At 39.2% G+C, this 22,510-nt stretch overlaps 1 protein-coding gene across 2 annotated transcripts in view; it reads right to left on the minus strand.

Annotated features, from left to right (window-relative positions):
• Nucleotides 1-22,510, minus strand: part of LOC102460195 (versican core protein) — a 158,085-nt gene that overhangs the window by 19,803 nt on the left and 115,772 nt on the right. For both annotated transcript variants that reach the window (XM_075932193.2, XM_075932194.2), the window contains 5 exons: nucleotides 15,962-21,433; nucleotides 13,287-13,400; nucleotides 11,864-11,977; nucleotides 3,370-3,528; nucleotides 1,294-1,376 (listed from right to left, as the gene is read on the minus strand). In XM_075932193.2, the coding sequence (XP_075788308.2) occupies nucleotides 1,294-1,376; nucleotides 3,370-3,528; nucleotides 11,864-11,977; nucleotides 13,287-13,400; nucleotides 15,962-21,433 (5,942 nt within the window). The remainder of the gene's footprint in view (nucleotides 1-1,293; nucleotides 1,377-3,369; nucleotides 3,529-11,863; nucleotides 11,978-13,286; nucleotides 13,401-15,961; nucleotides 21,434-22,510) is intronic.

Below are 22,510 nucleotides of genomic sequence, written 5' to 3' on the forward strand. Positions count from 1 at the left end.
AAGCATGACCAATCAGTTTATATAGTGTGTATCAAAGGATGTTATACTGGTTGTAAATCACCTGTCTCTTCTAAGAAAAAGACTGAATACTTTGGCTTGGGTGAATTAGTTTAGCTGAAGGTGGGGAGTGAATATTTTCTTTCCCCATCTACTTATTTTTTCCTTATTGCTTTGATGCTATAAAGATATCAATAGTACTCCCACATCGTAGGGTTAGGGTTACACTACAGCCTTGTCCCCCCAACGTAAGTGCTCCATTGTACGAAATAATTCCAGTTCCATAAGAGGCGTAGGACTTATGTCTGTGAAGTTAGAGTGATGTATTGTCTGTGTAGACACTGAATTACTTATATATCAGCTGTTGCCTGTCTTGTCAATTACATTGGTCTCCACTGTCAAGATGGCGGATACCTAGGCTCCTGGCTTGGGCTGCCACTGGGTTCCACAAAGTGAGCTCTCCACTGAGAGTCACTGCTCTCTGCTGGAATTCTGGCTTCACTGAGGCTCAACTGGAAGCCTGGCTGCACTACCTGGCATTCTCAGCTCCCTGTTGAGAGCATGGCAGCCAACCGGACTCATTGATCTCTCTGCCAGGCACAAGAAGCCCCAGCTGGCTTTCTCCTGATCTTGGCTGGGAGCAGGAAGGCAAGAAGCCCCAGGGGCAAGTAGGCTTCTGGCAGAGAACTGCACGCAGCTGTGAGCTCTAGCTCGAGCTCTAGCTCTCAGTCCCCCACACTGCTCCTTTTCAGTTGGTAGAAGTGCTCTGGTGAGGATAAAAGCACCACCAATAGAAGGGGGTTAGTGTGGACATCAGCCACTGCAATAATTACATAGGTCAAGTTAAGGTTGTAGTGTAGACATGCCTTAGCCTATCATGGAGAAGGCATTCTTGGGGTAATAGGAGGGGAGATATAGGAACCATTATGCGCCCCCTAGACAGCCTGAGAATTCCCCTATGCTGAGGGACTCATCAGGCAGCAGGATATATCAACTTTATAGCCTTTTTTCCCCCACACCATATAAGCAAATAAGTTCAAAGCAGTTCCACCAGGGATCAGGATCTGGGCCTTAGAGGATAAACATCTCTCAATGTGTGGATTGAATAGCACCCTTTCGGCACTACCATAATGATAAGAAAAGGTAGCAATCCCAAGCATGGAAATTTGCTGGGGTGAACATTTGGCTATTTTATTGATTCTGAAGTCTGACCTTTTTTTTCCCCATTTCCAATGGCTATTTGATAAATCACCAAAAAGGCTTTCAAATTAGCTTTTTCTTTTTAAGACATCTTACCAGTGTGCTCCCATCGGTCCAGCGGAAGTCATGCTCAAACATCTTGTCATTGAGACCAATCCACTGGTAGTCATGCCCAACTCCTAACAGGAAAGATACCACAAAGATATTTTTATTAACTTTCCCATAAAAGGGAGAACATTCATCAAAGAAAATTAAAAAAAAATCACAGAATGAATCAGACTTCCTGTTCTTAAATAGCATTCACTAAGCATGCACAAAAAAATTTACAGGCTCATTTTTAGCCTTTTTATTTTAATTCAGGAAATCTACAAAAATATAGTCTCTTGCCTATACTATCTTCCTTTTATCCTGCACATCCCAGAAGATCTGATTAGCTTTCTACCTAGCCCAGCAGTTTAAAGTCAGGTACTGATAATTAAATGGGAAAACAAACTTACCTCAACTCTTTACTGTAATTAAATAAGTATTTTCTCTTCCTTAGTAGTGTTAAAAGTTTCAGTGACATTTACAGGAGAGATGTGCCAAACTCTGTGGCAGAAAGTCAGAAACCTGCAGACTTGTCAGGAATCACTACCAACTGGACTGGTCCAGATCAGCTGACCCAGGCTCATAGGGCTCTGAGGCTGAACAATTTGTATGTAGATGTTTGGACTTGGGATGGAGGGTAGAGGGTCCTACAACTCAGGCTCTAGCCTAAACCCAAACATCTGCAGAAAGATTTTTAGCTCTGCAGCCGGAGTCCTGCCAGCCTGAATCAGCTGATCTAAGCCAGCTATGGCTTAGATACTGTGCATCTTTTATCCCTATGGAGATATATCATGAAAGACCCAAAGTGTTTCTTACAAGAAGATATTCAGAGACCGAACAAGTGACCCAAATCTTAGAACAAAGTATGACAATTAGAAAATAAACATCTCCAAACAGTTTAATCAAAAATATTACTCAGTATGTGCAGACAGCACCTCATGCTGTGATGAGTATCACAAGGCTGAATCTGTCTTGTAATGTAACATAGATGGGTATGTCTGCACTGCCACCCTAGTTCGAACTAGGGTGGCTAATGTAGGCATTCGAAGTTGCAAATGAAGCCCGGGATTTAAATATCCCGGGCTTTATTTGCATCTTGCCGGGCGTGGAATGAGGTGTACCGGTAGTTCGGATTAGAGAGCCTAATTCGAACTACAGGCAGTCCCCGGGTTACATGGATCCAACTTACATCGGATCCCTACTTACAAACGGGGTGAGGCAACCCCGCACTAGCTGCTTTCCCCCAGCAGACCAGGGAGACGCGAAGCTAGCGCCCCCCCCCCCAGCAGACCAGGGAGACGCGGAGCAGCTTTTCTCAGTAGACACCTCAGCTTGAGAATAAAGGACTGAGGGAAGTGAGGTGTGGGAGAATAAAACTGAGCCCTGGAGAAATGTTCGGCTAGAGTTTCCCTTACAATATGTACCAGTTCCGACTTACATACAAATTCAACTTAAGAACAAACCTACAGTCCCTATCTTGTACGTAACCCGGGGACTGCCTGTACCTACTCCGTGCCGCGTGTAGCCGCGGGCACGGAGTCCGCACTAACAGGGATTTAAAAATGGCGGCACCCAGCAAGATGCAAATGAAGCCCGGGATATTTAAATCCCGGGCTTCATTTGCAACTTCGAATGCCTACATTAGCCACCCTAGTTCGAACTAGGGTGGCAGTGTAGACATACCCAAAGTGATTAATGCTTTGTGTCTGTGAAGTCCTATTTAGGATGTCCCACAGAATCAGATTGTCTAAACAGTAAGGCTAGAACAAAGTCTCCAGATTAAAGTACTGAACTTCTTTGTCTTTTCTTGTCTTTTTCTCAGGACCTAAAATTTTAGGGGCAGAAAGGCGATTTTCTCTGAAGATCAGACATTTCCCCACTGCAGATCATGATTAACACAAAATTAACAACAGAAGGAATGGTCGAGACATGGGGCCTTCCTTTTAAAAAAAATCAAACAAGGAGGCATATTTTAGAAGGGAAAAATGAAAAGTATTTAGAGGTCTGGATGGTGTTTTCTCAGTATGTGTAACTATGCTCTATCCTCAACCCAGTGTTGCTGAGCGGAATCCTAATGGTACGTACGGTTCACAAATATCTGCTCTTCATGAGACAAGATGCTTGTGAGGTGAGCTCCCTGGAGACGACACTCTCTTTCGGCTGCATCCCATGTGCGGCGATGGGCAAAGTATTTGTAGCATTGTCCTTGGAACTTATGCCAACCATAATCACAAGTCTCTGTATCTGTGACAAGTAAACAAAAAACACAAGAGAGGCACGCTTGAGATTTATGCAAGTGGACAGAGGATTCTGCTATTAAAGGCTCAGGAAAACACAACCTAAGCACCACAGATTTAAAAAAAGCACTGACCCTGTAATTCTAATTCAAGTCTTCAGTACTTTTATATTTACTAAATTTCTTCTTTAGCCATAAGTAAAAATATGCTTTGCATATTAATCTGTAACCTCTGAATTAGCACGTTATGCCAGATCGTGACTCTCTCAAATAGGCATTATTTATTCTATAACTCTGAAAGAATTAAATTCGGGTGCTCTGTTTGGATTTAAGGTTGTCCTGGCTCTATACTTTTTATTGTTTAGTTTTGTGGGGCTATTAAGCAAATAATGCTTTGAGTTACTTTGTTCTATTACTATGAAGGACTGCTGATTGAAAATGGCCATGGAGAAAAGTAACTGTCATTGTTCATCTAGCAGATGCAAAGTTGAAGTGCTATCTCAGCAAAGATTAAGGTTGGCCAAAAAGAAGGAGTAGACTGTAGTAAACTTAGGTATCAATTTCTAAAGACAACTATAAAGCTGGAGTATAAAGTAATGAACTGCACATTGTGCTTGGATGAGGGGTAGTACTGATAAGCTCACATCAGCCAATATTTCTCTCCTGATAAATAGACATAAATGTGAGCTTTGGAACTGTAGCAGTTTGTAGGGTTGATATTAATTATAATGTCAAGGTAAGGCTGCCAAAGGCAGAACAGATGCTGTAAAGTGTCTATATTCATTTTGATTTTGTTTTCACTGTACAAAGAGATCACAAGGACAAACAGTTTTATAGTAAGAACGGTTTTAAAAGAGTGAACCAGCTCCTCTTATTAGATGCAAGACCCAATGGGAGGAAATTAGAAGGAGCAGGAGAGAAGTGATCCCAGCATGATTTAGTGCAATCTATGGACTGCTCTGAGTTATGCTGGGTGGAATCGTACCATTGCACCAGCTGAGGACCACTAGAGAATTAGCAGGTTCTCACCACACCCTTTTCAAAACACATGAACATGCCCCTAGCTCAACCACCTCTCCCCTATTGGTCCCTATGCAAGAAGGGCACAGAGCCAAGTTTATACCACCTCAGGATTCCCCACACAGCTCTGTATGTCAATGATCTAGTAACTGTATATAAATTACATTATTTGGGGACCTTAGGAGGTGGGAATTGGGATTTTTACTTAAGTCAATGGTAGGATGTGGCCCCAGGGACTCTAGGGCTACGTCTAGACTGGCCCCTTCTCCGGGAGAGGCATGCAAAGCAAGCAAGTCAGAATAGGGAAATCCGCGGGGGATTTAAATATCCCCCGCGGGATTTAAATAAACATGGCCACCACTTTTTTTCCGGCTTGGGGAAAAGCCGGAAAAGAGCATCTAGACTGGTGTGATCCTCCGGAATAAAGCCCTTTTCCGGAGGATCTTTTATTCCTACAGCCTAGCTGTATATAAGGGAGCTGTAGCCATCTATTTATACCATGTATGCTAATTCCTTAATTAGAACATTTCTTAGCTTTTAACTGGAAGTTATGTATTACAGCAGTGATGGGCAACCTAGGCTAGTGAGGCTACGTCTACACTGCGGGTGTTTTGCGATAGAGGAAATGCAAATGGTGTGCTCATTTGCATATCTCGCACTTTCATTTGCATATCTTCTTCCGATCTTTTTTGCGGAAGATACTTTTGCGATAAAAAGCCCTGTGTAGACAGGGCCATTTGTTGGAAAAAAACTCTTTTGTGCAAGAGCCTGTAAAACTCATTTTTTGAGGAATAAAGGTCTTGTGCAAAAGGGATTTTTTTCTGACAAATGGCCCCATCTACACAGGGCTTTTTATCGCAAAAAGCTCTTCCGCAAAAAGGATGGGAAGAAGATATGCAAATGAGAGCACGAGACATGCAAATTAGCGCTCCATTTGCATTTCTTCTTCCGCAAAACTCCTGCAGTGTACATGTAGTCTGAGTGGGCCACATAGGTGGCCCCCCATCTCAGTGGGCCGCAAGATTCTTGTAACCAAGATGGTCTCACAGGACAGGGTGGTTTTGCTAACTACACTTGTGCACCTAGAATTTTTGGGGTATGCCTATTGAATTGCAGCAGTGCTTTGATTGGATGCAGAGGGAGTGCCCGGCTCTCACAATCTATGCATGTAATCAGTACACACCTCAGTTCATGCGCCCTTACCTTACATGCCCATCATTTTAGTAGCACAGGTAGGAAAATAACTATGCAGATAGAAACCATCAGAATCTGGCGACCCTGTACATCGGCCACAATGTATCACGGGTCACACACAGAACCCAATGGGTTCCATGCAGCCCACAGGCCGCAGTTTGCCCACCACTGTATTAGAGCAATTGCCATGCTGGAGAAGCATTGGTTAGAATACACGTACATTTTTATACTAGACAAGTCAAGTTGTGAAAAAGCTGTTCATACTTTAAAGAATCTCAGCTATGGAGAGAGCATGTAATTTACAGCACAGAGTTTTTTTCTACCCAGGAATGTAGGCACATGCAACAGTTGGCACTTAATCTCCTTGAGCTGGCTGATTTTTAAGTTTTGTCTGTCTGTGGTTGTCTAGAGGTTTTGTTTAACCACATAGCACTAAGTGTGCTGTCCTTCATGGTGGACCCTTCAAATCTCATTACTCAACTTGGTTAGGAGCCTCATCTCAGAGAAAGGAAGTCAATAACAACAAGCAGAATTTGATATAACAGAGAGAGAGAGAGAGCTCAAGGATTATGCAGAACTGAGCCATGCCAATGCAGTGACTGTTCACTGGGGATGCCAGCTAAATCATGTGTGAGGTGGATGTGAGGCTTGAACACAGAGACTGCATTTAAAATAGTAACTAATATGAGGCCTTTAATTATCAGTGCTAGAAACATACACTGTATCAAACCCCTTCTCTTTAGCCTTATTAACCTTGAAGAAAAGAAGGATTATCATTTGTTTACAGTCTCAAAAGATCATTGGTGAATATTCTTCCCAGAAAATGAAGGCTTTGCCTACAATAGGATTTCAGTGCTTGTGCCAATGCAAATGCCTTTCTTGCACATGGGAGTCTAGCTGCACCCATGGCAGTACATTTCCTATCTGGTCAGTGTCCACTGGTGAATAATTTTGGTGGGAATACTTAGCCATCTTACATTGCATGCACACACTTTGTTTCCTGAAAGGTAATCATAGCTTTGTGTAAACTGATCCCAAAATGTATTGGAAAGACTGAAGCACTGACTGCTATGTTTATGGGGTTTTCAAAGTTGTCTTGCTTGCCCAAAGGTTTATTATAATTTAGAGATTTGTTTCCAGAAATGTGTGCCAGGAGTCACCCACACACTTTTGTTCCTTGAAACAGCCCCTATAGCTGTATAGCTCTCCAAACATAGTAAATGGGCAGGTATGCAACATCAGCTATAGGCTGCTTCCAGTAGTTGCAATATTTTCAAACAAATTCCATAAGAGGATTAAGAACACAAAGGCTAAAGTTTAGATCCTACAATGCAAAATGAGTCTTGCTCAGCTGTGAACTTTCTCAATGTCTCCGGACTCAGGTAATGAATGAAAGTCAGTGTCCCATTAGCCCAGACCTCTCAAAGATAAACTACTTCTCTAGTAAATATTCAAGAATCCTCTCAGCTATAAGATGTAAGCTAGAAACTATCTGTTTCCAAAGAGAGTCCTTGCAATAAACCTTTCTGCACCTTTCTGCTTGCCCAAGGTATTACAACTGGGAGAAAAAAATGAATCAGCTGAGGAAACAGTAATCACAAACATTTGGACAGGGATCTCAAATTTGAAAAGCAATGTTGCTAATAATGAAGAAAACATTTGTTTTGTGTTGGGGACTTGGAAGAAAAAAGAAGTCGTTTTGTTGAATTACCCTACTGAGGGATGTCTACTAATAAACGAATATGTGCCATTTTGGCAGTCTGTGAGCACAGCTGCATTCAGTAAACAGGGTAAGCTATGAGAGTGTCTACAGAGTTTCAGCACAATGGAAGCCAAACTTCACTTTAATTTTAAAACAAAAATGCATCACCTTCAGAGCAGGTGGATCAGTCAGAATAAAGAGAGAGAGAGATGAAACAAAAGGAAAACTGATCCAGATAAGGAAAGAGGGGGGAGGAGAAAGAGCAAATCCATTGTTTTCTGTTAGACACTCCCATATCATATTCTAGAAGCCAATGGTGAAATTGTTGCCTCTCTTAGCCAGGTTATATAGCATACTATTACCCAAATAGTCCCACTGATAAAAATGGGACTATTTGTGCAGTAAAGTACTTTTCAACCTGAGTAAAGACAGAGCAATATTGAGAAATCGTCATCATAGGCTACATTATGACACACTTACATATATTGCATATTAACTTATCCTATGACCAGTCCCACTAATTTGTGGAGAAGTATTCCTCATTATGAAAGACGATTATCATACTGCAGCTCGCTATAACAAAGCACTTTATATGTTACAAATGAAAGACCCCAAAGTCATGAGCTCATTTGTCTAAACACACCAAATGGTTTCCCATCAACTTTACACTGGTGTAACTCCCTAGACTTCTGTGGAGTTACCACCTACTTAAATGGTTTGCAGCCACTGCCTCAGTCTGCAGTCAAATTCGCTTGCTTACACAAACTTTTCCTGGATATTATGCATTGAAAAGTTACAAACAAGGGACTATCTGCTTGGATATATAGATATAGTTGTATTTTGAAAAGTTGGGCATTATGGGTAAAAAAATAAGTGACAGAAAGGGATACTTATAAGAGAGCAGGTGTATTTATCTGCACTAGTAGTTTAATCTGAATGGGAAATAATAATAATAATTAATAATAATATTGTCTCTCTGAATAACACTTTGAGTTTACTGAAAGAATAGAAGAATAGAATATTTTGTCCAACAACTTTCTCTTGCATCATTTAAGAAGTTCTTGGCCCAGATTCTCTGCTGAACTATGTTTCCATTTGGTGAGACAGAGGAAGGTGGCTGTCAGGGAGGCAGTTATAGCTCACTCGTTCTCAGAATGGATTTATTCTGCCCTAGGTGATGGCATAGATGGAAGTACTCTGAAGGCTGCTCATCCTTCACCAGTTGGCAAAGATCTCTAAAGGACAATGTATCTGCTGAGCATAGCCAAAGTGTACTGAGCTCTGGCAATACTGCCTCCCTAAACCTGACTCATGCCCAGAATTGGAGGTAGAAACAGACTGCACCAGCTGAGAGTTCCCTTGCCCTTGGGGAATTATAAGATGGACAGATCTGGTTGCTTTCTGATCTCTCCCTTTTGCCTCCTATGTGAAAGCATGATTTTCAGAAGTACTCTGTAATTGGGCACTCAGCTTCCATGACCGTGAGATTGTGGATGCTTTTTACGTTTATTTTGAAAGTTCTCAGAAAGGAAGAGGAGGTATTGCAAGCAAAAAATAAAATGCAAGTAATGAACATAATGTTTGCATGCTCACCTACACCTTTCCTGAAGCCCTGAGGTGACACGTTCTGTCATTCTGGATGCATTTTCAATGTAGCAAAGTCAGAGCTGATGCCATGAAATAAAGACAGCTTGCCAGACAACTGTGTTTGCATTGCCAATACAGTTTTATTTTGTCTGGTGAAATGGAAATTTGGCACTGAACACTTTCCCCAGGTCCCAAACCACTGCAGGACTTTAAGTGGAGGAAATTTAAATTCCAAAGCTGAATGAGCAGAGGTCTGTTTCTCATTGACAAACTAGGAAATGTTCCCATTAACCACCTAAATGTATTCTCAAGTTGGTCATAAAATGCAAATTAAAGCTACCATGATTCTGAAGGCTATTCAGTACTATAGATTTGCTGGGGGAAAAAAGAGAACATTTATTCCTTCTGTTATAAAAACACTATCAAATTCTAGTTTTGCAGAACAGATTCAGAAAGTCTTTCAAACAGTGGACTATGTCAGATTACTGAAAAGTTGGATTGTGATGAGAGTGCAACTAGTCATTCTTTAGAGGTTTTAGCTCTACCAAACAAATCTCTTTAGGTTCACTTGGAAAAACTTGTGAACTGTATTTCACCCAATAGGTTTGGGATGAAAAGTAAGCCTGAAACTGCCAACATTTATGCAGCTACATGTAGAGGTCTACTTGACTACTCCGTGAGCGAAACCAGTCAGTGGCAGAAAAAAGAGGAAGAAAAGTATTTCTGTTAGCCCGGGGGAAAAAACACATCTTTAAGCACCATTTCTTTTTCTCTTAGAAACATCTCCACTAATTTTAACAATGGGCCAGATTTTGCTGCTCTTACATACATCAAGGAGGTATCTTACTGTGTGAATAGTCCCACTGAAATCAAAGGGGTTTCCTGTGCAATAAGGCACTGGAACATGGAAAAATAGTGGCATGTGGCCTGTTTCTCCTGAATTTACCAGGAGATCTTCTTACAGCTCTGTTGTCATCTTTACCTGGCAACCTTTTTCTAAATGACCACAAAGTCAGCCTGGAGAAGCTGGGAGTACAGATACCAAGCTGATAGGCAGATGATACAATTGGTGATGGCGTCCTGGTTTCCAGCTGTCCATGTTCTAAATTGTGGACTACATTGTAAAGCATATGCACTGTCATAGGCCTGCTGTCTTGCCAATCAGAATGTCACCTTACACTGCAGCAACTCAAATGCTTAGTTACATAATAAAGTGACATTAGGTCAGAGCTGAAGATTAAAATACACTTACTTTAATATGGCGAGAGCAGCTATTTGGATATGTTCCCCTCATTTTGTACTTATATTGTTTATTTCCTCTCTAGGGGTACATCTACACTTGCTCCCTAGTTCGAACTAGGGATGCAAATGTAGGCGACCGAAATCGCTAATGAAGTGGGGATTTAAATATCCCACACTTCATTACCATAATCTCACCCGCGCGCTAGTCTGCTCGCCAGCTGATTCGAAACAGTCAGTGCACTCCGGGATGCAATAGTTTGAATCAAACCCCTTGGTTCAAACTAACATTAATCCTCATTTTTTGAGGAGTAACGTTAGTTTGAACCAAGGGGTTAGATTCAAACTAGCGCATCCCAGAGTGCACTGCCTGGTTCGAATCAGTTGGCAAGCAGAATAGTGCGCAGGCGAGATTATGCTAATGAAATGCAGGATATTTAAATCCCCGCTTCATTAGTGATTTCGGTCGCCTACATTTGCATCCCTAGTTAGAACTAGGAAGCAAGTGTAGACGTAACCTATGAGACCATAACTTAACATTTCTTACTTCTAATAAAAATCTTCCTTCGGTGCTTGCAGTCTCCATTGTTATACTCTTTCGGTCAATTTATAGTTTGTTTTTGTCCTGCTGTGTATTTGCTGCCTCTCTCATGATGGTTTTGTTCTAAAATTTGATCATGAGTGAAGTGAATTTATAGTAAACAAACACTTGACATTGTTGAAAGAGTCATACACAACCTGCAGAGTTGATGTGTTCAGCTGGATATAAGAAGCTCCAGAATCTCTAAAAGAAACCTGGAATGGACCAGCAACCAGGGCCACTGCCTGACATGAGTGCCCTTACCTTTAAAGATTTCCACACTATTGTTCTGTCCTATTGGGCCATTTCTTCTTGCTGCCCCTTCTGATCCACCTATTTGTTCATTTCTCCTACAAACACCACAAATTTCTTCTATTCTGCCTCTTGAACAAAGAATATTGTCTTAATTGCTACAAAGGAGGTTAGACAGGAAATGGTTAGCAGAGCCAGGACCAACAGTGTAGATGGTGGTGGTATACGGCACCCTTTAAAGCAGCAGAGCAACTTGTGCCTTTCCTTACATACTGGGAAGTTCTAGGAGGCATTTTGCTCCTCTAATTGAGGGACAATTCTGTAGCATCACCAATAGGGCAATTCAGCCCTTAGGATACCTAAGTAGAACAGATTTTGGATACCACGGTAGGAGCAATCAAACTGCATAAGAACAGCATATTGCAGTTTCATTTAGACAGCTGGAGTTCCAGAGTAATAAGCATAGCGTGCCCTGAGGAGGCTAAAAACGGATTCCCACAAATGGTCAAACAACATTTGCATTAGCTATAAACAAAGACTTTTCTGATTGGATATAACAATAATCATAAGCAAACGTGAAAGAGAATGGAAACCAAGAAACACAAGGGAGAGCTTACTAAAAATACCCATGTCCATAAGAAAGACCTATTCCTGATGTCTTTGCTCATGTAAAATTCCCACTAAAGCTAATGGGAGTTTTGCTTACTTGATGATTACATAGTGGCCCCTGACTAGTCACAAATTGCAAAAAAAATTGTTAATGTCCTACCTTTTTCGCAAAGAGCACCTACGTAGCTTGGCAGACAAAGACAAGTAAATGTATTGAGTCCATCAATACATGTGGCTCCATTCCTGCAAGGATTGGACTGGCATTCATCAACATCTATATCAAAATGTAAAAGAGTAATGAACATGTATTCACCTTCTTATAGGGAAACACCTTTTACCCTTATTCAGAATTGGTACTAAAAACAATTTCACTCATGAATAATAAAGCATTGCAAAAGAGACTACATTACTGCTTTTTTCACATGAGAATTATGACTTCCACAAACAAATAACCTTAGCAAAGTGGTAGCTATTGAACAACAATTCCACATTTACATGTTTTTGAATCCAGCTGTATGACTCCTGGGTTAATTTCGCTAATCTCTATCTGCATTTCCTATTTATCACTGTGAAAGAAGATGAGCTGTAGTGGATATAGCTGATTTCTTCAGCTAGTTAATTATCTCCATGATGAGTACAATTTCTCTAGACTGTGACCATGGTATACAAGTCTTATCTCACAATGTAAACAATGCTTCTAGTTTCTGACTGCAAACTGCAGGCATTAGCATTTTATTGTACTGTCTATCTATTCCTTTCATGTCACGCTTCCTGCATGACTGGGGCAAAGCTTTTTAAAGGCTTTTTGCTGCTTATTATTAGGTGTCTTCATTGATAATAATCTTTATAGATAGAGATTTTCACTGGACTTATCAAACAAAAGTTTCCTCTGTCCTAATAAATATTAGCATCTGGTATTAAAACACCCATACATCTCCAAATTCTATCTGTACAGTGGTGTCTCCTGACCACAAAGAAGAATGAAGACTTGTGACTTTGAGAGAGATTTGTGAGACAAATAGGTCTGAATATGAAAACTGAACCTACAACTAATCTCTTAAGGAAATTTACTCTGGCATATCTACCGGTTAAACTTTCACCTAGATTTCATGCAAATATCTTGTCCAAAGATGACTTACTGATAGTCACTGAGTATCAAAATATAAAAAGGGTATTTTAGTTTGACAACAGTGCTTAAGTAACAGTTTCACAGGCACTTAAAACCGTCCTAGGTTAAACAACCGCACCGTCTAAAAGATCACACATAAATATCGTACAGTTTGAAAGTGTGCGATTAAATCCTGAGAGACTGTTACTTTCACCGTATTTTTTTCTTGCTTGCTAGTTAAATGTGTGTGTGTGTTGGGGCCAGGCGGGGGTGGCAGGAAAAAGGAGCAGGTGTTTCTTTCTTCGCCTCTCTCTGTCTGGCCCAGGTCCAACTTACAGAATCCTTCAAAGCCTCAGCATCTGTCGCATAGTAATATATAATTCCTTTCACAAATCTTAGATACGAAAGATTGTTATTCTAGTCAATCTGCAGACAATCCAGTACAAGAAAAGCTTTCAGCCTGGCATCATCTTACCCAGTTCACACTGCTCGCCACTGAAACCTGGCATACATGTGCAGACGAAGTAAGAGCCACGTGGATAACAGGTGCCCTTATGGAGGCAGGGATTACTTTTGCAGGGATCTTGGCCTGTTATATGAATTAAAGAAAGAAAAATTGCTACATTATCTAAAATATTCAATTGTTGATTCTTTTAAGGGAGAAGGGTAGTTCCTTATTTCTGCTTTGACACTTTACAACAATTAAAGTTTAAACCATTACAAAAGTTCTGTACTACCTGGAGTAGTCATTTTCAATCACCATAATTTTCAGCCTTACTGATAGCTATAGATTCATGACAGAGAACAATATTCATTTTCAGAGATGTTTTATGGTTTTAGAATGACATTTTATACTGTTTCTGGCAACTCAAAAATTCATTTGAGGATTTAGTTGGCGTGACATGGCAATTAATTATAGCCAAAACAGTTAAACGTGTGTACAAATGGATGGAAAATGCATTCTTTTGAACAGGGTTAGTTTATATGGAATGATTGGGTACCCAGAACATGCATCTTTTAGCAAACTCACACGCTGCTGTCATTTTGGATTGTCATACTTAGCCACCTACTGCCCAAACACTCTTATTTCTTTGCAAGGGTCTTTTGCTAATTAATATTCTTTCCCTAAATCATGCACCAGTTGTCTTCCTTTAAAACATACTTTCAAAACAAACTTACTAGCTATATTTGAAACTAAACCAAAATATTTAGATAAAAAACTTACCTGCCATGAAATCGCCAATATTTACCGATGTCATCATTTACATTTTTTTTCTTGTTGTAGAGGTCTACTGATCTTTATTTGAACTTGGTTCAAAGTTAAACATATGTGCATAATATAAGCAACTAAAAATTATCACTGATACATAACATATATTCATACAAAAGGTAGCCACTCTACACCTGTATTTTTTGCACTCTTAAGCATTCAGCAAATCAATGCATACTGTACTTCTGGCCTGCAAGAAGAAAGTAATGGCTATTGGGAGTCTGAGAATGCAGAACAGGAATATGAAGCAAAAAATAATCTAATTCAAAGACATGGAACATTTACATTTTCCTAATTTGTTTGCTTGTCCTTTCTGGTATATAGGACACAATCCAAAGTATTTCTATTGATTCAATTAGTTACCCAAGCTGTTTGGAAAATGATGAAAAACAAGGATATTTGAGCAATTTTAAAATATTAGTCCATTTCTTACCCAACTTGCCAGCTACATACAGACACCTGATGAATAGTAGATATTGTACACAGAAATCATTTTATCTGTGTATCTTTCATTATCTCAAACTCTGTCCAAGCCAAGGATTTTTTATTTACATTTATATTCGAGGGAAGCTCCATCAAACCAATCAGGGTGCATCTACACTACAACCGTAGCTTGAAATAAGCTATGTAATTTGAGCAATGCAAATTGCGTAGCTTATTTCAAATTAATTTCAAAATTTGGTGCTGTCTACATAGCACTTAGTTTGAAATAAATCACTATTCCAAAATTTCCCTTGGTCCTCATGGAATGAGGTTTACAGGGACGTCAGAATAGCGAGCCCATTATATTTTTGAAATAATGGGTGAACTCAAAAGATGCAGAATAGCCATTTTGGGATACTGAAGGTACCCCAAAATAGCACTGCAGTGTAGACATAGTCTCAGATTGCTGAAAATTTGACCATTATTCAATAACCAAGGTTTTTAAAAACTCTTTAGCCAGTCTTGAGGTTAATCTTGTACATTTTTTAAAAATTTGTATTATGGATAAACTTGTCTGCAATTAGTGAATGCAATTACTTGAAGTGTTCATTTAGGGCATGTCTACACAGCAGAGCTAAACTCGAAATAAGCTACTCAACTTGGCCTTCGTCAATTGCCTAGCTTAAGTCGAAATAGCTTATTTCGACTTTGGGCACATCTACACAGTACTTATTTCGAAATAGAGCACTCTTCCCCCGACTTCCCTTACTCCTCATACAATAAGGTTTACAGGAGTTGGAGTAAGAATCCCATTATTTCAACTTTATTTCAAAATATTGGGCTTGCTGTAGACGCTCACTATGTTATTTTGGAATAACTGGCATTATTCCAAAATAATACTGCTGTGTAGATGTTCCCTTAATGTGTTTTCCAAGTCAACTGGAATATTCCATGAAAGCCACTAAATTAGTAAAATAATTGTACAGTGCAATTGTCAGGTAAATGCTACAACATTCATCAGATAAGTTAAATATATCTACATATCCAATAGGAACTTGAAAATAAAATAACCACAACTGGATCCTGAGTTAGAATCAATGTTCCTTTTCTTGTACAATGATCTCTCATCATCTCAGATCTGAACCTAAACCCATTCATGCAAACAGAAGGTCCCTTATGATTTAGTGAGCTTTGGATTAGCCTCCTAGTTTTCTTTGAACTTGTACAGGGTAGGGTTCACCACTGTATTAACTTCAGTATTGTATGATGCTTTTAAATGCATTATCTTCATGGTCTTCCAAATTTTGTTTGATTATCATATTTCATAGATAAGCACGTGTTTGTTAAAACCTATCATTTTAGTATAGAATAAAGTCTTCAAGAGAACATAAAGAAAACATTTACATGTTTGCAGGTAACAAAACAAGCTTAAGATATTTATCAAATTTGTATCTTACCAGGTATATGGACTGCTGTGCCTTCAACTGAACCTTCACTATTGCCGATCAGGAAATCTGATCCATTAGTAACTTCCAGAAGGAAAAATGATGAAGTTACAAGTTCAACTGTGTTTAGGTCTTCTGGGTTTATGGTTATCTGTCTATTATAGTCAGGAATGTTTACAGGGGCTGTAATTTTTGTTGCAACATCAGATGAAATTGTTGTGGCCTCCTTCTGTCTTACCACAGATATTTGTGTTTCCAGGCTTATATCCAGAGATGTTGAAGATGAAGGTAACATTGCAACAGTTGCCTGGCCAGACTTGAGTACTCCAGCTGCTACACTTTCATGTGGAACTGAAGCTGGTGTGGTGTATAGGCTTGGCAAAGCTCCCCCATTGCTGCTTTCCTCTACTTCATTGGGATCTTTCACTTTCTCTGTTGAAGTTTCATCTTCAGATGGGCTAACTTCTGGAATCTCTGTGTCTATTGTTCCTCCAGAATGTATAAAAGCTGTTGGTATGACATATTTTGATAGAGAATCTTCAGAAATGGTTGCTGGTTCCTCAGCAATCAATTCTATTACGGAAGATTCTTCCTTTGTTCTGTCTGTTATCTGTCCACTAAAATCAGGAGTACTTTCAACAGTTGTGCTTTCTGATTCAGGTTCAGGAGAAAAGTCTAGTGGAGACTCGGTTTTAGTGGACAGCACTTTGGTGAGTGGTTTGTAAGTTGCTGCAACATCAGCACTAACTTCTTTGAAAGTTTGTTCTGATTGACTGAACCTGTCTGAATCAGTTGATGGCAAAGTACTTGGAATGATTTCTTCAGGGTATGCTGATACTTCATTAACCAGGTAGACAGTTACAGGAGATTTGGGCATTTGAGTTACAGGAAGAAATTTTTCTAAATCTGTTTCTTCAGATTCTTCTGATGTGATTTTTGTTTCTGTGTAAACTGCATGATGTTTTACTTCACTTATATTAGGTGACTCTGTTAAGTTTTGGGATAGAAGTCGTGGGGTAACATGACTTACATCAGGCATGTTTGTTGGCAAAACCTGTTCTGTCTTAGTAGGTAAGTCTGGTCTAAAAGAAGGAAACAAACCCTTCTCCTCATCAGGTTCTTCTTGTCCCATTCCTGAATATCCCGAGGTAGAGATTATTTCACTTTGATCTGCTATTGCTTGGTTATCAGACAAAGTACTTGATTCAGGGTGGTCTTGTGTTTTATTTTTTGGTGTTACATGTTTAGTTTCAAATGGAGATTCTTTGACCTCTTCACTGACTCGGGGGGGCACATGAGGGCTGGCCACTGATGATATCGTTGGAAGCAAAATATCCAGTTCAGGGAGTTCAGCAATGATGGGAGTGTCTGTTGTGAACAGCGTGACACCCCCTGAACCAAAATCTTTATCATCTGGTCTGGGTCTATTTTCAGTTGTTACTGATTCAGTATTTATTGACTTACTGGAAATAGTCATGGAAAGATTATCACCAGATCCATATGATTTCTCTTCAGCAATAGAAAGATTAGAAGTTAAATCATACTCCTTCACTTCAACTTCCATGCTGTCATTATTGCCATATGTTGAATGAGTCTCTGTATCTGGAGTTGTCTGCACAGTTAATATATCTTCATGCATTGATTTAGAATGATCCATATCTATGATTGTTGTTTCATCTGATGTGATTCCTTGTTGTACTTCACTTACTGTGATCTCATTAAAAATCCTTGTATCGTTTATTAAACTCTCACCTGTAAATGTCTTTGGTTGGACACTAGTTGGGCTTGGTACAATCTCTTTTTCTTCTGCTTGGGTGGAAAACAACACTGAAACAGTTTGTGATCCATTAAATGCTATCTCTGTGTTCAGTGCTTCAGAATAGTTTTCCGTCTGAGCATGAGGAGCAACTGTTGTTTCAAGCTTTTGCAAATGGGTGTCTACCCAGCCAGATCCTTCTCCAGAACTTTCATACAGTGGTATGGGAGGCATTTTTATTGTTGATGTTGAAAGTGCTTTCTCTGTTTCAAGACTGTGTTCTTTAAAGAAGCTCATCGAGGCAGCAGTTATATTTCCATTAGTCATCAATTGGGAAGTTTCCTCTTGCGTAACAACTCGATCGGTAGTAGCTGGTGCTCCATATGTTTCATTTTCTTTTACCCAATGAAAAAATTCTTGTTTGTGAGAGTCTTCAGTGATGAAAAAAGAATGGAATGTCTCTTTTTTGGTAGCTTCTTTAATACTGAAGTCCCTAGAACTCTCTTCAACTGAAGCAGAAGTCATAGTGAACATTTTTTCTGTTGTGTCTGAAACTGCCTCCGTTACAGAACTGAATAGTCTGAATTCTTCATTAGAATTCTTGTTTGATTCAGTCTGACCACTTGCAAATTCTGTGTCGGAGGCAAGTTTTGGTCCCATGTTTTCAGGATGAAATGTTTCAGGACTTAAAGTAAAGATTTCTTTTATAGTCACAACAGTCAGTGGCACCATTGATGGAACACTAATAAATTCATCTCCTGATCCTTGTCCTGAAAACAATGAGTCACTACTTATCTCTTTATCGGTTGGCTTGTCATCCTTTGGGGTCAAATGTGACCTATGAATGTCTTCTGTAGAGAAAATATTATGTACCAAATCTTTTTCTTTCTTTGTAAGTGTAGTAGTAGTGTTTATATCTTTGCTTTCAAGTTTTATGAACTCAGTTACTAGGGTAGTATCATTAAATGGAATCATTTTTTCAATATATTCAGTGCCAGGAATTATCTCCAGTTTCTTTTCTTCTGAAAATGGACTAACTGTGGAAACAACTGAAATTTCAATTTTTTCTAAGGTAGATTCTGTACTTTTAATGATAGGATCTTTTGTTGTTATTCCAGAAGGATCTTCTGCTTTTTGTGTAGTTTCTGTGGGCATTGTTTGCTCAGAATGTATCTCTTCTTCCAAAGGAAGATTTATACCAAAAGTTCTAGTTACTAATTCTGTAGGAATTTGCTCTTCCACTTTTACCTCAGTAATGACTTTTTTTGGAGTTCCTGTTCTAACTGTGGTGACTTCACTTTTGGTACTTATGTCTATATTTGAAGACTCAACAGCCAAAGAACCATTTACAGAGGGTGCACTGATAATTTCTCTTTCATCTTTTGTTGTTTGTGTTTCTGGTCTTCTAACTGCTAAATGTGGTGAAGCTGTAGTTTCTGTGAAAGACTCAATGATAGAATCCACTTCTCCAGAACCCTGATCAATTAATGGGAAAGTAGTACCAAGTACTTTTTTGGTGGAACTATGTGCCACTGGTACTATGGTTCCACTCTCATCACTTGATTCTTCTCCCGAACCTACCTCCATAAGAATATTTGTCTCTGCTGAGATTATTGGAGAGCTGCCTTTTCCCCTTTCACTTTTTGTAGATTCAGTTACAGCCTTTATGCTGCTGATAGTATGTGTCACAATGGTATCAGGAGAAGTGATTTCAACTACAGTCTCCACAGAAGATGTGGCCCAAGGCCTTTCTAAGTATTTAGTTTGTTCTTCTGTTGCAACACGAGTTGCCATCTCTTTTCTAGACTGAGGAAAAGACTGTTCTTGAGAAGGAAGAGTTGTAATCATATAACGAGCTTCTGTTTCATGTTTTTGTTCCCCTGGTTTACCTGCACTAAGAGAGTCTTTGGATTCCTGCCTTTCAGTTCCAACTTCCTTAGCTGAGTAATCTGATTCAGTACTTAACCCTGACTTAATTGTTTCAACAGTTGCTGTATATTCCACAAATGAAGCATCTGTGCTGTAGCCCTCTCTTTCTTGCTTTTTTGTTTGTGTTTCAATGTTCCCAGTCACAGACCCCAATAGAACTTCAGTAATGGCAGGTGAGGCAATTTCTCCAGAGCCTGGCTCAATAAATGGGGGATTGGTACTTACCACATTTGTTGTGACACCCCCTGAAATTATGTCTCCAATGGTTTTCCTAATGTGTGTTAGTTCTTCTCCAGATCCCTCATCTATAAAAAGGCTTTTCTCTGTGGAAAAAGGAGCAGCGGTAATCACTTTGCTTTCAGGCCACGTGGCATCTGTCATTAGTATTATTTTGCTGAGAGTAGTGAATTCCTCACCTACAGTTTCAATATTGTAACCAGAACTTTCCTGTGCATCACTGAATACTGACTTTCCTATCTCAACAGTAGATGAACGTTCCTTAGTTAAAGGAACAGTGCTCTGTGCTTCTTTTTCATCTTCTTTCATTTTCGTTTCTGTTTCAGGAGCACTGCTAACTCCTTTTTCGGTAATTAACCCAGTAACAGATGCGGTGGTAGCAGTTTTTTCAGAACTTTGGTCAAAACCGAAAGATGTAGTGCTAGTTTCTTTATGCAAAGAAATGGAGGGTCCTGAAACAGTGGCAGTAATTTCTGTTGTCAGAAGTTTGCCAGATCCTAAGAAAGTTTCTTGTACTGAAATCTTTTCAGGAACTACAGTCTCTGTTACCATAGCTGAAGTTTTAGCAACAGCCTCCTCTGCTACATCTCCAGAGCCTTCTGGCATTATAAATGAAGTAGGACTTGCTACAGACTTCAGGATATGACTTCTTGTTGTTGTTTCTACAAAGGTTTTCAATGGGGAAAGTCTATCAGGCTTAACAGTTGATTTATAATCATCTCTTAGAACAGAGATTTTCTTTTCTGGCATATGGTCTTTTGTGCCTATTTCTGCAGTAGCAGTATCAAACTCAGGACTTGGAGCAGAAGTTGCTGCTGAACTTTTTATAGCATGTTCTTTGATTGTCATTTTAATAGTTTCTGAAACAACAGCACCTGAAAACTCAGAGACAATGGCAGCATCTCCAGAAGATTCCATAGTAATCAAAGGCAAGATTTTGGAGTCTTCAGTTGAGCTTTGCTGAAATTCAGTTCCATGATGTTTTAAGGTCTCTGAGTGTTCTAATGAAGGTTGCCCATATATAGATGTTACCTCAGATTTATCTGTAGTGGCAACTTCCAAATCACTACTTAAAACAGGCTCCAACATTGCAACGTCTACTGTAGGTTGTTGTGTAACTTCAAATGCCCCTATTATTTCTCTAGATACACCTGGCTGTATTGTACCAGAGGCCTCAGTTTCAGGTATTAGGGTGTTAGTTTCATTGATGTGTGAAAATGTGACATTTTTTGAATGAGTAACACTTTCAATTTGGTCACTTCTTGCTTCTTCAGCTTTTGTGTCTTTAGGTGCACTGGTCACCTGTTGCTTTCCATTGATGAACTGCAATGCTGGAGGAGTTGTAACATCGGTAGAATTTTCACAGTCTTCATCTTCCTCTTCTTCCTCTTCCAGTTCAAAAATGGGAAATAAAGGTTCCATTATTAGGTACTCAGAAGACTCTTGATCAGGGACTGAGGTACAAGGTTCAGCCTGTGATGAGTCTACATCTATGGGGGGTTCGTCAATTTCGTGTGGATGTACCTCATGATCAAATAGATCCAATAATCCATTCAATGGCTCTGCAAAAAGAAAGAGCTTTTCAAAATCCTTAAGTGATAAATGTGGTAGTGTATTATATTAGCCATAGGTGTCACAAACAATCTATCATAGCAAAAATATATTGATTTCAAACTAAATAGTATGCTATTTTATTGGCACAGTAAGATAAATATGACTGTTTTTAAAAACTGTACATTTGCTTTACCAGTTCCACTGTATTTATAAACAGACCTCACCAATTTTTATAAATTGTCATAAAACAGGTGTGTTTAATCACAGAAATAGCCTTGTGCTGACTTCTTCAATAGATTTCCACTATTCTATACAGAGGTAAAGGGAACAGAGGGGAAAAAATCAGTTTGAGACAGAAGAAGCTATCAGTGGTGCCCAACTGCAACAGTTACCTCTGTTGATGTGTTGCATAAACTAAGCTTCCTTAGCAATCGAGATGAAACCTCCATTTGTCCTGAATATATGCTAGCTCAAATGAAAGTAGTTGCTTCAAGACTAAATGAGACACTCTGGTCTGTACTCTTGACCATTAGGTTAGTAAATAACATGCCACTAATCAGGTGCATTATGGTTAGTGTAAAATATCAACCAAATAATAAAGCAAATATAAAATATATTGTACACAGAACTGATGCCATATAGTACATATATATTTATTTTATTTAATGAGACTTGAGAAATGCCAGTTAGTTTTTATTTCCAGTTATTATCATGAATAGTATCACTGTTTAAATATATTGCAAAAATTAAATTATTTTCTTTAGGCATCTGAACAAATATTGAACAAATAAAAGATTTTCAAACATTTTGAGACATTGATGTCCATTGAATTCCAGTGGGCTCTATACACCTAACGTGCCCCAAAGTGTAAACTTTATCTCAAATTTTCTGGTCTATAGGATGCATGCCATCTTCAGAGAAGCAAAACCTATAAGATCTCTTTGTCTTAGACTTTGTCTTATAGAACTTTTAGCTCCGCTGATTGGTAGCCAGAAAGTTTTGTGCTTCTGTACACAACTTTTAATCTATACATTTCTCTTACACGTCATTCTAGATAAATAAGATAGACCAGACCTTGGCTGGTT

Source organism: Pelodiscus sinensis, chromosome 6 (genome assembly GCF_052426305.1).
Source record: "Pelodiscus sinensis isolate ZL-2025 chromosome 6, ASM5242630v1, whole genome shotgun sequence".
Classification (NCBI taxonomy): domain Eukaryota; kingdom Metazoa; phylum Chordata; order Testudines; family Trionychidae; genus Pelodiscus; species Pelodiscus sinensis.